This window comes from Haliotis asinina, chromosome 1, assembly GCF_037392515.1.
Source record: "Haliotis asinina isolate JCU_RB_2024 chromosome 1, JCU_Hal_asi_v2, whole genome shotgun sequence".
Taxonomy (NCBI): Eukaryota; Metazoa; Mollusca; class Gastropoda; order Lepetellida; family Haliotidae; genus Haliotis; species Haliotis asinina.
Window position 1 is genome coordinate 95302337 of NC_090280.1, and position 19600 is coordinate 95321936.

General features: G+C 40.0%; 1 protein-coding gene across 1 annotated transcript in view; it reads left to right on the forward strand.

Moving 5' to 3' along the window:
• Positions 1–19600, forward strand: part of LOC137255762 (phosphatidylinositol 4-kinase alpha-like) — a 77539-nt gene that overhangs the window by 28485 nt on the left and 29454 nt on the right. The window contains exons 16-34 of the mRNA XM_067793285.1: positions 1363–1413; positions 2055–2163; positions 2604–2734; positions 3614–3747; positions 3987–4069; positions 5327–5397; positions 5730–5854; positions 7225–7306; positions 7492–7575; positions 7966–8175; positions 8550–8642; positions 9290–9383; positions 9591–9647; positions 10333–10460; positions 11013–11171; positions 11490–11641; positions 12743–12850; positions 13805–13932; positions 14331–14459. Coding sequence (XP_067649386.1) covers positions 1363–1413; positions 2055–2163; positions 2604–2734; positions 3614–3747; positions 3987–4069; positions 5327–5397; positions 5730–5854; positions 7225–7306; positions 7492–7575; positions 7966–8175; positions 8550–8642; positions 9290–9383; positions 9591–9647; positions 10333–10460; positions 11013–11171; positions 11490–11641; positions 12743–12850; positions 13805–13932; positions 14331–14459 — 2128 coding nt within the window. The remainder of the gene's footprint in view (positions 1–1362; positions 1414–2054; positions 2164–2603; positions 2735–3613; positions 3748–3986; positions 4070–5326; positions 5398–5729; positions 5855–7224; positions 7307–7491; positions 7576–7965; positions 8176–8549; positions 8643–9289; positions 9384–9590; positions 9648–10332; positions 10461–11012; positions 11172–11489; positions 11642–12742; positions 12851–13804; positions 13933–14330; positions 14460–19600) is intronic.

Sequence of the window (19600 nt, forward strand, 5' to 3'; positions counted from 1 at the left end):
ATCACCAGCACACAAAGTCAGCTGGTGTTTATGTCCTGGTTTTTGACACAAATGTGTATACAGTCAGGCCGCGTTAATCCGGACACTTCTGTTTTTCATCAAAAACGTTCGGATAGTGAAACGTACGGACTACAGAAACGAACTTTTATGAACACAACTACAGTAGAGTTACTTCCCTTTGACATGACAATACAAAAACATACAAACGTATGCAAGTTTCAGAACACTTTAATACAGTTTGTAGACATAACAACTTGAATATTCATATAATGACCTACCAATGCATACGATTATGTCTAGATAGATTATACATACACGTAACCAAACTCACTAGTGAAAGAAATCTACATGACGGTAACAGTTCTGAATGGTGGAGTTTTTTACTTCGGACCAGGCAGTTTTCTCAGAGCTTCTCGGAGATTAAGCATCTGTGACCGGTCGGCACACTGGATGAAATGCTTGACAAGATATCTCTTGATGCCAGCCTCCATTGGCTGAATGTGCGATGTGGTGTTTGGGGGCAAGAAATGAACTTTCACGTTTGTCAGTTTGACATTGGCACACTTGTGACTGGCAGCATTGTCACAGTGTAAGATGACGTATCAACCACGTGATTGCATCTGTCTGTCAAATGATTGTATTCAATCACAAAACATATCCGATGTCCGAAAATGTGCTTTTGCCGATAGAATGTCCAAATTCTTGACCAAAATGTTTATTCATAAGATCAAAACTGGCTTTAGGGTTTTCTCTTTGTATCTACAAATATATCTTTTTTTGTGCGGCAGTAATTTCACAGGGACTTGCGATTATGACTGACAAGTGTAAGCCGATCTCATTTTATACAGGAAGTAAGCATGACAGGTATTACTCCAACTAACCAAAAGTGAGACCTACTAATTGATCAAAATCACAAACTAACGACATCTTCAACTCGGAAGTGTCACTTAACGATTACCACTGAATGGGGCTCATGGTGTGAAGGGATTATCTGAACCTTTTTGATGTACCGCCAGATTAATGAAGCAAAACTATGTGTAATTAGCTAATCTTGCTGCTGATTAACGTCTTGATACGGAGAGTGAAGCACCGGATTAATGAATCAACAGGTAATGAGTTTACATAGTAAACAAGATTTTTAACTGCTAGTTATTGTTCGGATATGGCGGGAATCGGATTGTCGGGGTCCGGACTAACGCGACCTGACTGTACTGTGATGTCTGTAGTAACTTGGATATTCAGATTGTTTCTAGAATGTTTCTTTTTTTTATTACTTCTTTTGAAAAGATTTTAATTGCATTGTCTGTGTTTTTGGTCATGATGGCTGGTCAGGATTGAGTGGTTATGTGTTTTTGATTTTAGGCATCAAGTAGTGCTGGGAATCTAGGGGTGCTGATCCCAGTCATAGCAGTGGTGAGTGTACATGTGCTGTCCATTTCTATAGCAGAACCCATGGAAACCCAGATTAGAAGTGATCTTGAGCAGCCCATGCTTATTGTAAGAGGCGAATAACAGGATCTGGTGGTCAGACTCGCCGACATCATCATGTCCCAACTGCGTAGACTGATGATCATGCTGTTGATCACGGACTTGTTTGGTGCAGACTCAGTAATTTACAGACCACCGCCATATAGCTGGAATATTGCTGAGTCCCATTTTGAACTCACTCACTCACCCACTCACTCTCCCTTGGGTCAGTTCATTATGCCAGGCAGGTAAATACCATGTATTGTGTTAACTAACTGTAGGGTACTGGATTGTAGGGGACTTGGGAGATAACTGTTGTGGTACCTAAACAGTGTGCATTGTTATGAATCACTAATTGTTAGGTCCTGCCTAAATTATTTCCATGTTTTTTGGTGTTTTTCTGGAATTGTATCTAGTGCTTCATTAAATAAGTTGAGCGACAAAGTTGATATTTTTATGTAAGATAAAGTCACATATGCTGCTTTCAACTCCATCCTTCACTCTGCCTTTGACATCACTTTACTTTACTTCTACAAATGCAGTAGTAAATCTCAAAGGCTTATTTGTAAGAATTTACTTATTTTCAGCTGACAAGAAGACTGCCTCCTATCCGAGAGCCGAACCGCCGACTCCACAAGCTGTTTCAGGACTTCTGGCAGTACTGTGTGGTGATGGGCTTCACTGAAGAGGATTCAGGTAGGCTCTCATGTTTTAGGCAGTAGTTAGTTAAGTATGGTGCCACCTTTATCAGTCATGTCAGGTGGGCTGGAAGGCTGATGTTTCACGTCACTTTCAAATTAGCCCAGTTCCTGAATTTAGGACAGTGGGTGAAGCCATTGATGTCAACCGCAGAAATATTGCTGGCAGGTCATAGTCACTCTGTTGTAGACTCGTATAATTCAGTGGCTCTTTTATCACAAGCAGGAGTATATAAATTTGGAAGATTTACATCCTTTTTCAATATCTCATCTCTTGTTTCAAACAAACAACATTAATTTGGTGCTATTTGAAATTCGCATTAAGTTTGCAAAGAAGTGGATGATGATGTGCAAAGGTAGTTACTCGGACCACTCATGCCTTAATATCTACATCAGTGTGAGGTGACATGTTCAGTGATGTTCTGCTTGTTTTGGCAGGGTTCTGGCCCCAGGACTGGTATGAGGCTGTGTGCGAGATCTCCACCAAGTCACCACTGCTCATCACAAGAGACCATCTTCGTAAAGAGCTGAAGTACAGTGCTGCTCTCCGCAATGATACAGTTGGTCAGGTGAGCTCTACATAAAGGAGCTGCCAGCTGTCTGTTAGGCCGACATTAGGCTGTCAGAATTCAGAATATTACATTTACAAATATGACATTTTTTTAAGCTTGACAAACAAGAAACAACTTAATTGGATGACTGCTATATGCATTAATAGACAAATATTGTGTTTCACAATCACATTCAATTGCCAGAGATATTTCAAATGCACTTTTAATTCGTGATGAAACATTACAATGAGATCAAGGTTTTGAAAAAATACTTACTGTTATAGTGAGGACATGGCCGTTGATGTGTTATGGTAACAATGAAGAGTCAAGCTTGGGTAGAGTGAATAAATGCAAGGGTTATTCTCGGTGTATGAATGTGTGTGGTAAAATATTTTATGCGAAAATGAAACCTGCATGATATATGAGAAATTTACAGTATTATTAATTCCTGTTTCTCCTTACCTTAGAATGTTTTTTCTTTTTCATCTTGTATTGAAAAAGGCAGTGATACAGTAGTGGGCTTTAAAAAGACAAACTATATTTGTAAACTGAGGGATTTGTTTTCTCCAGATGACTAAACATTCGTGTTTAGAGCTAGCAACAATAACTGTCTTGCATCTTCCTGTGTGTTGCTACCCAGAATAGACGTTGTAACAGTTTAAAAAATTCTCTGAAGGCTTCTTATGGGGCTGGAGTGGAGGAGCTTTGCATATTCTTCCTTTGTTCAGTCACCTAATACACTAGCATGTGTTTTGTTTGAGATTTGGGTATCATGTGGAACTAATTCTCTTTCATGGATCTGCCACTGAAACTATCAGAAATTGCTGCATGTGTGGAAATGACATAGCCAAGTGATTGGCTACATGACGGATAATGTGTTGCTTCACTCTCCTCCAGGCTGATGTGAATGGCTTCCGAATGAAGATCTGCACCATCCTCGACAACCCACCAGAAGTTGTGCCCATCATCAACCGACTGAGCTTTGCCCAGCTTACATATCTCATGTCTGTGTTTAAGCTAGAAACCCTCAGGTAGGTCTATAGGGGAGAGACTCTTTGCATCTCTGGTATTTTCCTCCATTCCAGGGATTCTTTAGACCTGCCCTCAGCTCCAAGTCTGTTGGGAATGCCAGTATTGCGTCCCAGTTCAAAATATCCCAATTTATTCTTTTGTGTTTTAATCTTAGCAGAGAAAGAGAATAATGTGTATGGCCCTTATCTGCACCAGCCACTATTGCCACCTTTATCCTTTCTACCTCACTCTGTTCCAGAATTATGCATTCCAATGACCTGTATGCATTCCATGGCCTGTTTGAATACCTTCAGGACAAGACTCTCTACAAAGACAAAGACAGTGAGTGTGTGTTAACGGAATATTTAGTATGCGGGTGATAGTCTTCTATTGTAATCCTTTGGCAGAATAAATTCCCAGGGTTCCTTCCACCTTAATTTGAAGTTTTATCATACATTTTGATGGAGATATAGTTACTTGTCGTCCAAAATATTGCTTGTGTGAGATCTTTTGACAGTAGATTTTGTACATTGCCCTGGCATCGTCTTTTACATCACTCATAATGCTATGACGTCATAAACCTAATCATGTGATAGTGCTATGACATTGCTGTATTTCAAGTCTAATGGCAGAACTGCATTGAGAGAAATGTGTTTTTCAATGGAGTGAGTTTTCATGATAAACAGAATCTCTCCCTAGTGTCTTCTAATATTATATGTCAACACTTATTGATAAAAGTAAACATATCCACAGCAAACCATGGATATTTTCAACTTTATCAAGTCGTAGTGATATTCTTCATATCAAAAGACACTCTATGAGATTCTCTATTTATTCACTGGTTCATCTGGTCCAGGTGACATGTAGTCTCCAACTAGAATCCATTTGCAGGATACATTTTCTGCTGAATCCCTGCTGTTGGGTGATATCATGCTCTCTTGATAGAGATACACTTGCTTCAGTTGAATAAGGTCTGGTCGAAATGTACTAGAGGACCTCATTATATGGCTGGAATATTGTCCATAGCAGCATTTAGAAAGTTCACTCAGTCACTTTAATAGGGAAGAGAAATTAGCACTGGCTTGTCAGAATTGTTCAGTATGCACCATTGATCAAGCTGTCAGACTTGTTGACTTGGTTGGTGATGTGTATAGTTTTCCTCTCACGGAAATCATTAAGTGGATTGTCTAGACTTGTATGTTTACAGACTGTAATCAAATAGCTATAAATACTGCAGATGTTTGCTTCGAAACAAACAAACAAAGTGACCTTCAGACAATATTTGATGGTGCTCAGACAATGTTTGACTGTGCCCGGTCTATAGACAATATTTTACATCACTCTGTCTGTATAGCATATTTGATGGAAATTTGTCTCTAGACAGTTTTGTTTAGATTGGTTGGGTTGCATAGTGGCTGAGGCTTTTGCACTTCATGCCAAAGCCCAGGGTTCGATTCCTCACATGGGTACAATGTGTGAAGCCCATTTCTGGTGTCCCTCACCATGATATTACTGAAGTATTTGCTAAAAGTGGCATTAAACTAATTTCGCTCACAGACAATGTTTGATGGTGCTATATAGATCAACATCTTGTTCCAGGCATGTGGCAGTGTATCCTGATCGTCGCAGAGAAAGTCTTTGAGAGATTTCTGGATGTCATTGCAGCTAGGGTGAGAACAAAGTTTGGGAACTCCACAACTTACCTGTGGTTATTATGAGTCAGTCCCCAGTAAGCTATATTTGCTGTATATGTGACTGTATAGATCCTGTCATCAGGTTCTTTGTTTGTTATTTGTGTCTTAAAGAACCCCTATTGCAATGAAATACATATGCAGATAGAGATGAAGGTGTATGAGAGTGAACCTTCATTTTTTTTTAATCAAAATGAACATTTACAGATATTCTGCATTCTTGTATGCTAAGTATGAACAGATTACAGCACTATGGTTTTTGCTCAAATGGTTAAACAATTTGATCTAAACTATTAAACATTGTTCATCAGCCTAGGACCGAGGAGCGTGAGAAAGAGTTGGACATCCATGCACAGTTTCTGCTAGTCAAGTTCAATCACATACAGAAGGCCATCCGACGAGTAGCTGACAAATTTCTTTCGTATCTTGTGGAGAGGTGAGTGAAGCTTTCAGCATGCTAACAAACCCGGCATGGTGCAACTTGCCTCTGGCATGCCCACAAACTTATGTAGGTATGGAGACTATGACCAGCCATACTTCCTCACACATGATTTGCAGCAGCTGTGGTTCCACTGAATGGTACCCATGAAGTTCCAGGTTAGAATTTACCTTCAATAGCCCATGCTGTCATGAGAGGCAACTAACAGGCTCAGGTTGTCAGGCTCGCTGACTTGGTTGACATCAACATATCATCATATCCCAGTTTCTCAGATTGATGCTCATGCTGTTGATCACTAGATAGTGTGGTACAGACAGTTATTTGCTGACCACCACCCTGCAGCTGGAATATTAGTGGGTGTGGCGTAAAAGTAAACACATTCACTGAAAATGGTGACTTTTTGTGATTGTTATGAGCAAATCATAGGTATTGTGTCTGTGTCTGTGTGCATATTCCAAAGTTTAAATGCTTTCTGCTTTTTGTCATTGAGTTACTGATACAAATGGACTTTTGCTTCACTGGGATCAACAGAAATGACCTGCAAATATTGTTCATGATATTTACGACATCAAGCTTACATCGTAACTCTGTTTACCTTACAATAAGCAGCAGTGGAGTAAGCCAGTAGTTAAGGTGTTCGTTCGTCAAACTGAAGACCCAGATTCAATTCCCCACAATGATTCCCTTGCTGTGATATTGCGTGAATATTGCTGGAAGCCATGTGAAACCCAACCCACTCACTAACCACCTCACCATAGCAGTCGTAGTACCAGAGACCCGGCATTGCTTTTAGATATACAGTGGAAACCTGATAAGTAAACTTTCAAGGGACTCGTCAAAATTGTTTACTTATCAGATTTTTCACTTATCCAAACTTATCAATATCTGCAAATGACAGAGTAACGGACAAGATTTGTAAGTAATATAACATGTTTTATTGTACCGGTCTACTCACCGATACTCCCAAGCTACATATAACAATGAACAACTCATCAGGGCTGGCCTCCAGTTGTCAGTGTATTGTAAACTGCTTACGCCAGAGCAAGCTGTAAGTGGGATGTTTATTTACCTGGTGACTGACAAATGTCCCGCATGTCGGATTATGTGATGATCGCTAATTTAGTTATCAGGTCTCGTTTGGTCAGTAATTTACTTCCAGGGACCATGTAAAAACGTCTACTTAAGCGGTATTGTTTACTTATCCAATTTTAGTTAACAGGACTCAAATAGTGATGATTAATGAAGAAGTTTGCCGGGACCAAATAAGAGCGTTTACTTATCCGATATATTTAGTTAAGCAGTTTTTACTTAGGCGTTTTCCACTGTATATGCATTTCATTTGAGGTACAGTGTGAGGTCTGTTGCAGGTTTCCACATCTGCTGTGGAGTGGGACGGTGTTGAGGACGATGCTTGACATCCTTCAGGTTTTGTCAAAGTCTCTCGAGATGGTTAGTAACTTTTTCAGATTGATTTTGGTCTTCCGGCTTAGTGGCTTTGTTGAGTTGAGTGTCCTTGGGTCAGAACAGAGTCACCTGCTACTCATAGTGTCAATCATATGGCAAAAAACATGTTTAATGATCAAACTTCTGAGACATTGATACTGTGTGCTAAGACCATCTTGCCTCTGTTTCAGGATCCTCATCAAGATGCTCCAGAGATGCCCATCCCGAACACAGTGTACAAGCTGAGGGTGATGGACACCATGGTAGACAGAGAGGTATGTCACCAATTGTCAGAAGAAATATAGCTACAAGACCGTTCAAAGGGATGTTTAGCATTATTATAGCCTGGTTATGTACATCATTGCTCATGATGTTGAGCACTGGATGATCTGGTCCAGACTAGAGTATATACAGACCACTACATCAAAGTTGGAATATGTCTGAATGCAGCATCAAACAATAGCAAACATATAATCATGGTAGTACCATCTACCAGACCTACTATGTCAGGTTGTAGTGGAAAACAGTGGAAATGACATGCCTATGTACTGAATTTCAATAGATCTTCAATCTTGAAACTGTTCAACTGCAAAGCATGAATGACAATATTTATTGCTGGAGATCCCCACACCAATCTCTGTCTTATGTTGGGTTCAATATTTCAGACAACAGTGAAGGATTTCGCCGCCCGTAGTGCAGGCATTCTGCAGGAATCAATGAAGTGGGCACCCAACGCCACACGGTCACACCTAATAGAATACCTGCTGCAGCAGGACAACTCCTCTGAGGGGCTGTTCCAACACAGTGGCCTCGCCCTCGCCACAGAGAGCGTCCTCAACTATGCCGGATACAACCAGAATGCTGCACCACTCGGGGTAGGTACTAAAGGCAGAACCCTGCAGTCCCTGGTTAGAATTGAACTTCAGCAGATGTGGTAGTTGTAAGAGGCAACTATGGGATAAGGGGTCGTATCCTAATTACGTCAATCAAAGCTCATATACTTGATCACCCGACTCGATTATTCACAGACCACCAACAATATTACTTTGTGCAGCATTAGACCGGTGAGCTCAGAATCAGTATGCCGTACCTAAGTGAATTGTTCATTTTTGACTGTGGTATGGTTTCTTAGTGGGGAAGCCCTTCAAAATCCTGTAAACAGTCCCGACCAATACTATGTCACACACACATGCAAGCATGTCGCAATATTGTCTAACATATAACTTTCCTTTCCTGTCACTTTCTACAGACAGCAACACTGGACCGGCGCCCAACTTGTGTGAACACAGACAGCTCCAACTTCATGGCTAACCTCAGTCTCAGAAGCAGATACCTCGGGGAGGTGAGTATCTCCCTTTGTTGAAGGGATAATGTCAAGGTCATCATGGAAATACTTCATCTCTCTGTGGAATAGGTTTGACAGTAGACATACAGTTCCATGGAATTAGACTGGCTGATAATTTGTTTGTATTGATTATATATGTTTCACGCCACTACCTCATCCACCCCCATATCTTCAAAAAGGTGACTGGCAGGATCAGTAGGTCAGACAGCTGACTTGGTTGCTTCATGCTTTTGCTGTTGATCACTGGATTATATTTTCCAGTCTCAATTCTTTACAACCTGCCATCATATAGCTGGAAACTTGCTGAGTGCAAGGTAAAATAGCTAAGAAACACCTCTTTGAGATTTTGAGAGTTAGAAACCTGGCTATGCTTGCTATTCCATCAGATTAGAGATGACAGCTGTGATTTCACGCCTGTTGTTGTAGCTTAGTGGCTTTGTTACTGCAAATCAATCACCAGATTGTCTGGTACTGATTCAGTTATTTATGGACTGTCATCATGCAGCTGGAATATGGAAGAAAAAGCTTAGACAAAGACAAAACATGAAATATTTTATGCTTTGATATTTCTGAGTCTGTCATGAGACACAGCAACAAGTATATAGTGATCAGACAGAGAACACTGACTTGTGTATCTTTAACAGGTGTCAGGTATGTTGAGCATCAGTGAGAGTGAGGAGGAACTCGCTAAGACGCTGTGCAAGAAGCTCGAGGCAGCACTGGTGGATTCTAAGTCAGGTGAGTTGATAGATAAAAGTCTTTTAATAGAAACTGGTGGTGGCACTGCTAAAGTGGCCGACGTGACTAGACTCGATAGATATCAGCTGGATGTATTGTAAGAGTGGTATGTATCTCTGATTGTCGTTTACCTGAGCGTTATTTTCCTGAACATCATTTACCTGAACATCATTTACCTGAACATCATTGTGTTTTCTGTTGTTCCAGATGAGGCCTGTAAGCAGGCAATGCTTCGAATCTGTTCACTCCAGATTACTACGAAAAGTGAGTTTACTGGTTAGGAGATAAGAAATGTCAATGAATTGTATCATAACAGAATGCCATAAAATACTCACTGTGATTGTAATTGTTTTTCATAGACAAATCATGATCAGTAATAGTGTTATAGTGAGAACCTGACCCCAAGGTTTTGGTTAATAATGTAAAACTACAGTCAACAGAACAGACCATTTTGTGCTTCTGACTAAAGGCGAAGAAGAATGTGTTAGCTAAAGTATTACATTGTCTAATTCAAAGATTTCAGAAAGAATATGACACACTGGGTTAGACGAGCTAATGAGTTTAGTTTTACATGGCTTCAGCTAAGTTTCATGGTGGGAAGCACCAGAAATGGGCTTCACTCATTGTACCAATGTGGAGACATAAACTGGGTCTTTGGCATGATGAACAAACACTTTAGCCATTAGGTTGCCACCCCACAAGACAATGATGTGGCTTAAATAATACAGTGTGGCATTAACCAACAAGCAAACAAACAACAGACTATGAGTGGGTGTAAGTAGCAACCAGGAATAGTCTGTCGAACATGGCCTATTTTTCTGAAGCTCTCTTAGAGCCAAGATGGTCGTAAGTTAATGTTAAAGTATGGCTTTTATGAGTGTCTTAGCACTAAGACAGCTTCGAAAATCTAGGCCCATGAAGGTACCGTCAAAGTTGTTTCTGCCTCCAGACTTGAGTCGACATCTTCTCCATGCCCTGTGCTGGACCCCAGTGCGTCACTTCAAGGAGAAGATCATGGAGATCAGTGTTGCATGCTGGGAGTGGTTGTTAGCTGCCAGGTCAAACCTCGCCATAGAGGTAAGTCATTCTTGATATCCAGCATAGCAAGCATGGGATGAACTGGTTGGATGGCCAGCAGTTACCTATGCTAAAGAAAAGATTATAGTTACAGACTTGACACTAGCATATATTCTCCACACTCCATGGTGACCCAGCCTCAGTTCACCACTTGTTGAAAGACAGGACTTTCTATGGTCTCAAATTGTCATAGAATGATGACATGTCATCTGTGCTTTTATTCAGTGTTTCCTTTTTCCAGTTCTCAACTTGATTATTGTTTTGCTGATATGATCCAGCTTGAATATTGCCAAGGAGACTGTGACCTGGCCAAGGACACTGTGAAATTCTTGATGTAGCAGATATTCTTTGACTTGCTTCTGTCATTGTATGACAAATATGATAAGATTATAGACCCCTGCAATAATTAAATCTGTGGTGTAAAGCAGTGATCAATCTAAGTCTATTCAACATTGTGCATTAATTTTTCAAAAGCATACAGTATACTGGTAGGTTAAGTGAATTTGGATGCAGCGATCCCTCAAGTTTTTCAACAACATTTGAATGTTTCAGTTCCTGTGCGAGATGGCCGCAGCATGGCAGATGAGTATTGACCTGAAACTGGGGATGTTTGAGGAGGACAAGCCTATCCCTGACCCGCTGGCACGACGGGAAGATGAGATTCTGTCTCCCAACCCACCTTATGTCATGCCTCACCAGATCTGGACAAAGGTGTGTCACTATTTAAGGCGATGAACATGATGTGTGGTTGACATAATGTCAGTTACCTGTGGTTTAAGACATGCTAAATGTTATTTGGAACCAAATTTTCGTTTACTATAGACTTGACTTACTATAGATCTGAAAACTTAAGCACCATGAAATTATTGAGTGATTGCAACATTTTTAACAGTATATTTAAATTTTTGCAACAGCATCAGGTCAAACATTACATTACTGATGAAAACATTTCCAAGGACTTAGTGCCCATTTTGACCTTACCTAGTTTAATTGTTGTTTAAGCCAACTGACTGACTTTCTTGTTATCAGTTTCTTGCAGAGAGACTGGAGATTGCCAAGTACAGCAACGCCTCCCAAGTAGACATCTTCCTGTCCTTGTTGAACAAGTCCCTGCCTGTCAGTGTAGGGAAGAAGCCAGGCATCATCTCCAGGCACACCGCAGCAATAGGGCCCAGAGTCAGGTGAGTCGCTTTACATTTAGGCGAGTCGCTGACTGGGTTGACACGTCATCGGTTCCAATTGCACAGATCGATGCTCCTGCCGTTGATCAATGGATTATTTACAGATCGCCACCATAGCTGGAATATTGCTGAGTACGGCATAAAACTAAACTCACTCACTTTCCAGTCAGGTGAGTCACTTCACAGTTAGGTGAGTCTGTTTACAGTCAGGTGAGATTCATTACAGTGAGGTGAATTTCTTTCAGTTAGTGGTCTCTCATTACAGTCAGGTGAGTCACAGTCACAGTCTCTTTACAGATAGGCAAGTCTCTTTACAGTTAGGTGAGTCTCTTTTCAGTCAAGTGAGTCACCTTATAGTTAGTTAAGCCTTTTTACAGTCAAGTTGTCAGGTGAGACTCTTCACACTCATGTGAGTCTGTTTACAATTAGATGGGTATCTCTACATCAAGGTGAGTTACTTACAGTCAGATGTGTCTCTTTACAGTCATGTGAGTCTCTTTACAGCTAAGTGAGTCATAGTTAAGTGAATCTCTTTCCAGTCAGGTGAGTCACTTACAGTCAGTTGAATCTCTTTACAGCTTGAATAGTCATGTTCCTGCTGAATCACTTAAAGTATGGGTCACTACGTTTACTGAATGTACTTTCAATCACAGTTATTATACCCCGCCATGCGTTTAGTGCGAAGAGGAAATATAGTATTAGGCTCCGTCCGTCTGTACGTATGTATGAACGAAATGGAATAAGTGAAGAACGGTTGCCTACATTCTTTTCATATTTGGTACCTAGGTTCATCACAGTATGAGAAAGGTGCTCGTCAGGTTTGGTGACCTTGACCCTCATTCCAAGGTCACAAGGGGACTTTAACGTTTTACCTTTGTCAGCGAGATATCTCAAGAACCGATCACTGGATTTTCTTCTGATGGTGTAGGGCACAGTCAGTATTGGTGACCTTCATATCATTTTCAAGGTCACTGCGACACTTTGAATTTTTCAGCATATAGTTTGATTTGATAATTTGTGACAGGGATTATTTCACATATTAAAGGTAGATATGATAAGTGTTCTTTACAATATATGACAATAATCACGCTTCCCTTCCAGACTTCTGTCAATGGGTCTGTCACTGCTCCAAGGGGATCTGCTCCCGAACACATCTGCCAAGAGTGTTCTCAGAGAACGCATCTACGCCTCCACTCTCGACTTCTTTTGGTGAGTTATGTCTTCAAATACTGGACCCACTTGAACAAAGCGATCTTAGCACAACAGCTGTCTTACACATAAGTTGGAGAATGGGGGTCATAGGTGACAATCAATGTAGTGCTAAGATCGTTTTGTGCACGTGGGGCATGGTATCTTAACATTACAGCAGTTCAATGCACAGTATCTTACACGCTGTATGATAGTGTTCTGATCTGACAGGTATCTTGCACTCAGTATTTGGCAGTCCTCAGCCTATGTGTACAAAATTTATACTGAGACTGGAAAAGATATCAATGCACATATTGTAAAATAACGTCAGTCCTTACTTTCTGTGTATGGACTTTGAAATCTGATGTAGATGTGAATAATGTAGTTCTCACAGGACAAATTGTTTAAACTGTAAATGGCAATTGCTCGTACAAACTGATGTAAGGAAATTGCTGGCATCGAGTAAACACAGATGTGTCATTGTTTGTGCATATTGAAAAGTCAGTGCTCCAAATTATATTCACATAAAGTTGAGTTGGCTCACTTTACTGAACAACACATCACTAATGATGATCTCAATCATATACACTGATGGGTATCCAGAACAATAACAGAGCTAATCGTAATATCCTGAGTTGTCTTCACTCAGAGACATACATTCTGATTGCTTCCTTGGAATCCTTCAGTGAGCATGACAACATTTTCCTGGAATGTTCAAAAAGTGAGGTCATAAACTTTAACTTCCCCAATATTGTGATTTGTTCTGTTTGTTTATTAACTCATGCCACACTCAGCAATATATCAGCAGTAAGAGAGCAGTCTGTAAATCCCGTGATTGACATCAGGAGCATCCATTAATTGACATCAGGAGCATCCATTAACGCAACTGGGATTCAATGACATGCATCACTGCTTTAAGCAAATAATGTTTGGTTTTAGTCTTGAAACTTTTCTGCCATTACTTAACTTGGACAGTGGACCCATCATATGCCCATCACAGAAGGGGTCTGACCTGAGGGAGGACATCATCACCCTTATCAAGTTCTTCCAACTGATTCATGCCGACAAGAAGTATCTCACCTCAAATGTCATGACCTTCGGATGTAAGTTCTGCTTGACTCAGTAAACATATCAAGAAGTAATTGAAATGAATCAAACTCAGTTTTGCAAAACAGTTCATTTTTTCTGGGATGGCTAGCTTAAGAATTATTTCAAGATCAGAGTTGGCTAGTTACCTTAGCAACCTTTTACTCTGTCCCTTAGTCATGCCAGGATATGACAATTGTGTTTTGACCCCCAGATGTGGCTTACATTTGAGATTATTGCTTTGTCCTCTTCATTCCCAGCCTTGAGGATTTCAGTTACTGGTTTCCATATATGTCATCCATGATATGCTGGCAGCATGTTATACCTGACAAGCTTGTCAAAGTGGCAGCAGTTGCAACTCACTACCACAGTCATATCCATAGAAACAAAGATTGAGTGTATGTTTTGTGACCAGATGAGGAATCGGCTACCACTGCCAACACTCTGACAATCAGTGGCATGGCCACAGACATGAGATCCCAGACAGGAAGCTGGATGAACACCATCAAGAGCGGATCCTCAACTTACTCCAAGAGATCTGCAAGTATGTGTCATTGCACTGTTGCTTTAGATAGTTTGGCAGTAGCAGATAAACAGAGAAAAATCTTTAAACAACAAAATATTAAGACTTAAGATAATCAGAATCCTAGGCTCTGTTTATCTAGAGCTTAGCAGAACAGGGAACTGTTCCTTGCGTGAGAGTACTTTCATGTCTCACACATATTCATTCAGCCATTTTACATACTTTGATTCCTAGTTACTGTTGCATAACCTTTATGAATTTGAGAAGCAAGTTATCTGTATGTGGCAACAACCATTTTGAGGTCCTTAATTTTTCCTTATCCTGACTCATGCTATTTGCTTATTTCCTTCCTCTATGTGAAGACAGTGGAACACTTGAAATCCCTTAAAGTTCATCCTCACCCACAAGAAAGTGCAATCACTCTCACCTACAGGAAACCTCTCTGTTTCCTGTCACATCGGTCACATGACCAGCTCTGTTTGTCACTCACTCCTCCATTGCCCAATGAGACAGTTGGAGTCAGCTTGAGTTATATTTCTGTCCTTTACACAAGATTTAGTGATATACAGCTTTGGTCTGTATTAATTATCATTTTCATATGAAAAAGTGGATAAATTTACATATTTTTCTAATGTTTTTTTTTTCACATGTATTTCATCATGCAAAGTTATGTTTTCTCTGATGAAATCATTCTCCTGGTGTAGGTTATGGCTGTCTACAGCAGTTCCGTATTATTATCTGCTACTTGCACAGTTATTTTTTTCTTCCAGTGTTCACTGTGAACTTGGTAAGAATTTTGTTTGTATTTGTTTACTATTCAAATACATGCTAAAAAGTTTTTATGTAGGCTGTCTCAGGTCATATCAGGCAATTTGATTCCAATTGTGTCTGGTGCCTTGTGCCAGCTCCTGCTGATTTTCAGGTTTATGGTGAATTGCCATATGTACCCTGGGGCTACTGTCGGAAAATACAGAGACTAGCTAAGAGTCCCAGAAGAGGTTGAAAGAATCAATGTCATCTCAACCAAAGAGTTGCTGTGATCCACATCCTCCAGGACTCGTCTTCAACTACCAGATACTTCTAGATCATTGCTGAACAGACCAACCCTTCTATGGAGTCCTTCAGTGATGATATCGTTCTTCCCAATTAATGAGACATCTATGATGATTCTTGACATGCAGCATCTACTAGACCTTCATATACTGCATCTACAACAACACTGCAACCTTCAGAGACTCTACTTTCAACGCAGACATTGACAAAGCCTGCTTGATACATGGATAATATTCTACTGAAGCAATGAAGGCAATCACCTTAGCTCTACTCGCTCCTTGTACAATGATGAATGGATGCAATTTGAGACATACACCAAGAGGAAGGGCTTCACTGCAACGGAAGCCACACTTCCTCAAATAGAGGACTACTTATGTACCTGCAGCATATGAGAGGACTCAAAGGTACAACACTATCGATCTACATAGTAGCACTCAGCTCTGTCATCACCAGGAGATCTGGGTCAAAGCTGACGAAAGTGCTGGTTTTACTCCCCCTACTACGCTCATTCAAACTGCTTGGAACTTGAATGTTGTACTTCAACATCTCATCAGTGACACTTACAAGCCACTTACGAGCTACTTACGAGCCATCCTTGGAACTGAAGACACGGACAACGCTGTTTCTACTCGCCATTGCTCCGGCAACATGGATGTCAGAAATACATGCTATGGACTTGAATCATACATGATTCGACACCGATCACCCTGAGATTTCGCACCAAGGACTGCAATACAATTTTATCGTCAAATATCAACTGCCTGGACATCTGGTACAACAATTTCACATCCAAGCATTATTGACGGTCCTTGGGCTACATGATACCCAGGATTTATCACCACTGAGGACGTCGATGGCATTCACCTGTGTGGACCTTTCACAGTCCCACAAAGGCACTTTTTATCAAGTGTGATGATGACCCAGGACTTGTAAAGGAGGTACTTGTACATGAAGAAGGGTCGCAACTGTATGATGAGGACATCATAAAGAAGGAGTTGCTGTAGATAGCTAGTTGGAGGGAAAAACTAATGTATCTACAATCTCACTCTTTATCACGTGACTTGTTGAGACCAAGACACTCTGTGGAGTAATATGGCTGAAAGTCCATGCGCATGTCTTGAATATACCAGCATGAATAATTAGGTAAGGTATTTGTACATGGGAAGGGTCGCAACTTGTCCTGATAGGAATCTTGACATGTAGTTGTATAGGAATCTTGACATGTAGTTGTATTAGACACTAGCAGGATGCTAGCTGATCTATGTATCATCACGGTCCCATCACCGATCACTTCATAAGAAGAGACTGGATGCGATTCCCCTGGTATTTGTAATGAAGATACTTGTACATGAAGAAGGGTGGCAATTTGTCTTGATAGCAATCTTGACATACATTTGCATTAGACACTGGTAGGATGCTAGCTTATCTCTATATCAACACGTTCCAGTTAGCAATTGATTCAAAAGAAGAGAAGTTTGACTGCATATGATGCCCCCATTTCACAGATGAATATTGGAAGAAGAGGACCGAATTACAGTCGCCGCAGTTCCCAAAGTGGGGGAAGTACTGGATGTACTTATACCCACTCATACATGTTGGATTCTCTGCAACTCTCGTGTCAGGCTTGGAGAGTGACAAACAGGGCTGGTCATGTGATCGATGTGGCGGGAAATAGGGAGGCTTCATATGTGTGAGGGTGATTGTACATCCACTTCAAAGGAAGGGAACTTCAAGGGATTTCAAGTGTCCCACTATCTTTGCTTAGAGGAAGGACATAAGGAAATAAGCATGAGTTGGGATAAGTATAAAATATCAGTTAAATTCAGAAAATTACACATTTGATTCCCAAAACCTTTTCTCAGGGCTCCAGGTACTTGTGAAAATGTTACCATTACACAAGTAATTTTAATCATCTTCCAAACAAACATGCACAGAAATTTTTAAAAATGATTGGTGTAAAATCTTTGTGTGAAATTAATCATTGTACCTTTTGCCACTTGCCCACCTTACATATCTTGATTATCAACATATAAGAAAGTTTCCATATTTGTTTAAGGATACCTGATAAACAAGACTGAATGAAGTGAAAATATGTTGAATGTTCAAAAATTATCTGTAGCCCTGGAAACTCTTGTAGAGCAAGGCACATAAAACCTACACAGACCTCTGATTTCCCCATACAGTGAGACCCTGGATTCTCAAAATATCCTGAACTCTCACCTTCCAGTCAGTTCATATAAAAAAGCAATCATTTACATTACAAAAGTGACTGTCTATAATGGATATTCTGTTTCCATTTCTAGACGGTAAATTTTACAAACGAATTGACAAAATCATCACAAAATGGACTCAGTCGTCTGCACGAAGCATTGATCGTCCATGTATCATGTGAAGTGAAGCATGAGTGTCCACGTGTTTGGACACAAGACAAGGTCTGCTAATCCAGATTAATGACAAATTGGTGGTGATTACTAAGCCTATATGACACTGAGTGAATTGTAATTGGCAACTCAAAACGACCATGCCGTTTTGGAAGTGATTATAACCCAGAATTGTAACTGTAACCTCATTACCATTTCAACAACAAAGCCTCTATGAGAGAAATCCAGATATCCGGATATTCAGTTTTCTGGACGATTTACACAAAAATGAAGGTGTCCAGATGTCCGGGGTCTCACTGTATCTCTGTGTGTAGAGGGACCATGCGTTGGAGTGTATAGTGTATACGTTTTCCCTGGCATATGAACAGTATCACAAAAGCAGCTGTCACATCAGATCTTCCCCAGGAAAGGGAGTTATCTGAAGTAAAAATCCAGTTTCCATTCATCCAACTTTATTAATGACAACTTCATGTTTATTGCATTGAGCAATGTTTCAACGTAGATTCTTACATCACTATCAAGACTTCAGTATATAAACATGAAGTTGTCATCCATTAAGTTGTATGTTTCCTTTTTGACTCACCAGTTTCTAGAATACCAATCAAACAATCAGTTTCCAGACTTGCAGAACATGGCTCATTCCTCTTTGAAACTGCGATTATTTCATTTGTTTGGAAGATTTGGAAAGCATATTTACTGTCTACAGATGTTTTGCTTTACATGTTTAATCAAGGTGCTCAAAGTAAGGTGATTCACTTTACAGGGTAAGACCTGCTGCATTAAAGTATTGATCTTGATTTTCAATCAGAATGCTTTAGCCGGGCATTGCCATTGGCTTCAAAGCAAATGCAAGTAATATAGTTGAAATTGGAGAGACATAAAACGGTCATGACTTGTAATATTCAACTCATTTATCTGGTCAGTTACCTCCCTTGCCTTTGGAAGATGGTGACATCATAAACAGTCAGCAACATTTATTGGCATGTCATGCTATTGTCCGCTTCTCATAAACTTGCGAATAAACTTGGAACAAAGTTAATGTTTTTCCAAAACCTTTAGTCAGCCCTTTCTTGCTGTAGGTCAGGTTATGGGCTTTTGGTCTCAGGTTATGTTTGTATGAAATGCTCATGCTATACATGCATTTTAACAATTGATTGCAGGTATAATTTCTTGTCCACCGCATTCATTTTACTGGAAGACTTTTCAGACATGAAAGATGGACTTATATCTTTGCCAAAATAATTTCAACGCTTTAGTTCATTTGGCAATAACAGCATATTGTCACCATGAAAACCATGACTATAAAAGATTTCATCTATTGCATACATAAAATCGGTACTGCCCTTACTTATGCAAATCAATTATTTATTTTAGAACTAGTGTAGTGAAAGCTGAATTATCAGCTGATAATATAAAGCTGAAAATAACAGCACTAGTGATGTTAACTTTGAATCTCATATGTACATATTTCGATCTCTCTTCTTCTACAGGTGGTCATGGCTGAATGAGTCGGTTATGAAGGAATTTCAGAGATGCCAACTCTTCCAAATGAATCAGAATCATCCAAAAATGTGAATTCTGCCATTCAACAAAGCCAAATTCATTCAAATGTTTTTCAAAACATACCAAAGACATAGATACAATAGTTACTAAAGGGCTAGGATCAAAGTTCTCAATTTGTTTACACAAGAAAATAATCCAGATGTTGAGTCAGTTACCTGATTATTT